The 923-nt window shown below is 47.3% G+C and overlaps 1 protein-coding gene across 1 annotated transcript in view; it reads right to left on the bottom strand.

Annotated features, from left to right (window-relative positions):
* Positions 1-737: 737 nt before the first annotated feature.
* LOC104876891 (beclin-2-like) overlaps positions 738-923 on the bottom strand; it is a 1,849-nt gene continuing 1,663 nt past the window's right edge. Inside the window, exon 2 of the mRNA XM_033761975.1 lies at positions 738-822. Within this exon, the coding sequence (XP_033617866.1) occupies positions 738-822 (85 nt within the window). The remainder of the gene's footprint in view (positions 823-923) is intronic.

Below are 923 nucleotides of genomic sequence, written 5' to 3'. Positions count from 1 at the left end.
AGCACTCTGATAGGCTGAGTCAGGAGGGCCTCAAGTTAAAGCCCACCCTGGCAGTTTAAGTGAGAAACTAAAAAACAAAAATGGGTTGGGGATGTAGCTTGTTGTGAAGGCTCTGGGTTCAGGGCCCAGTACTGTAATAAAACAAAGCAAAAAACAACATTGCAAACCTCCCTTTTCTTGTCACCTCCTCAACCCCAGACTCAGTTCTTTCCCCCTGTATCCCTTCACTCCTTTTCTTGTCAAGGATCTTACTCTTGTATTCTATTTTGTCCTCTTGCTTTATTTTATTTTTGAGACAGGTCACATTACATAATCCAGTCTGGTCTAGAACTCATGGTGACCCTCCTGCCTCAGCCTCCCTAGTGCTGGGATTACAGGCATGTGCCACCACTCTGAACTTTTAACTCCTTAAAATAACTGGGTGGAGGGGAAGCAAAGAGAAAGATAGTAGGAAAACTGACAAGCTGGACATAGCGGTGCGTGCCTATAATGCCAGCAGTCAAGTTCAAGCCCAGGAGAAGGAAAGACAGGTAGGAAAGGGGATAAAAAAAGAATGAAGATGTGTTATGTACATGTACCAACTCCCTACAATGAATGCAAGCATACAAATATAATAAAAAACCTAAAAAACAAAAATGACAACCCAGCCTAGCCACTTACAGACTAGCCACTTACGGGCTCGGGAAGAGATATCAAACAGTCGCTTCTGATTTACCTGGGCAAGGCTTTATTTTGCATCAATACTCAATGTGGCCATCGGTCTTTGGAATCCCAAACGCCTCCTGACCCGTTCGAAAGCCGACGTCACTTTGGACGGTGCCTCTGGGAGGCCCAGGCCAGGCAGGACTTGAGGTTGCGGAGCATGCGCCTGAGCGCCGCGGTCCACTCCTCCTCGGTGTTGAGGTGCGTGCGCACCGAGCAGG

The sequence above is a fragment of the Fukomys damarensis genome, unplaced genomic scaffold (assembly GCF_012274545.1).
Source record: "Fukomys damarensis isolate Sample0158 unplaced genomic scaffold, DMR_v1.0_HiC HiC_scaffold_11, whole genome shotgun sequence".
Taxonomy (NCBI): domain Eukaryota; kingdom Metazoa; phylum Chordata; class Mammalia; order Rodentia; family Bathyergidae; genus Fukomys; species Fukomys damarensis.
Note: the sequence above shows the minus strand (reverse complement) of the source record. Positions and strands in the feature narration are given on the sequence as shown.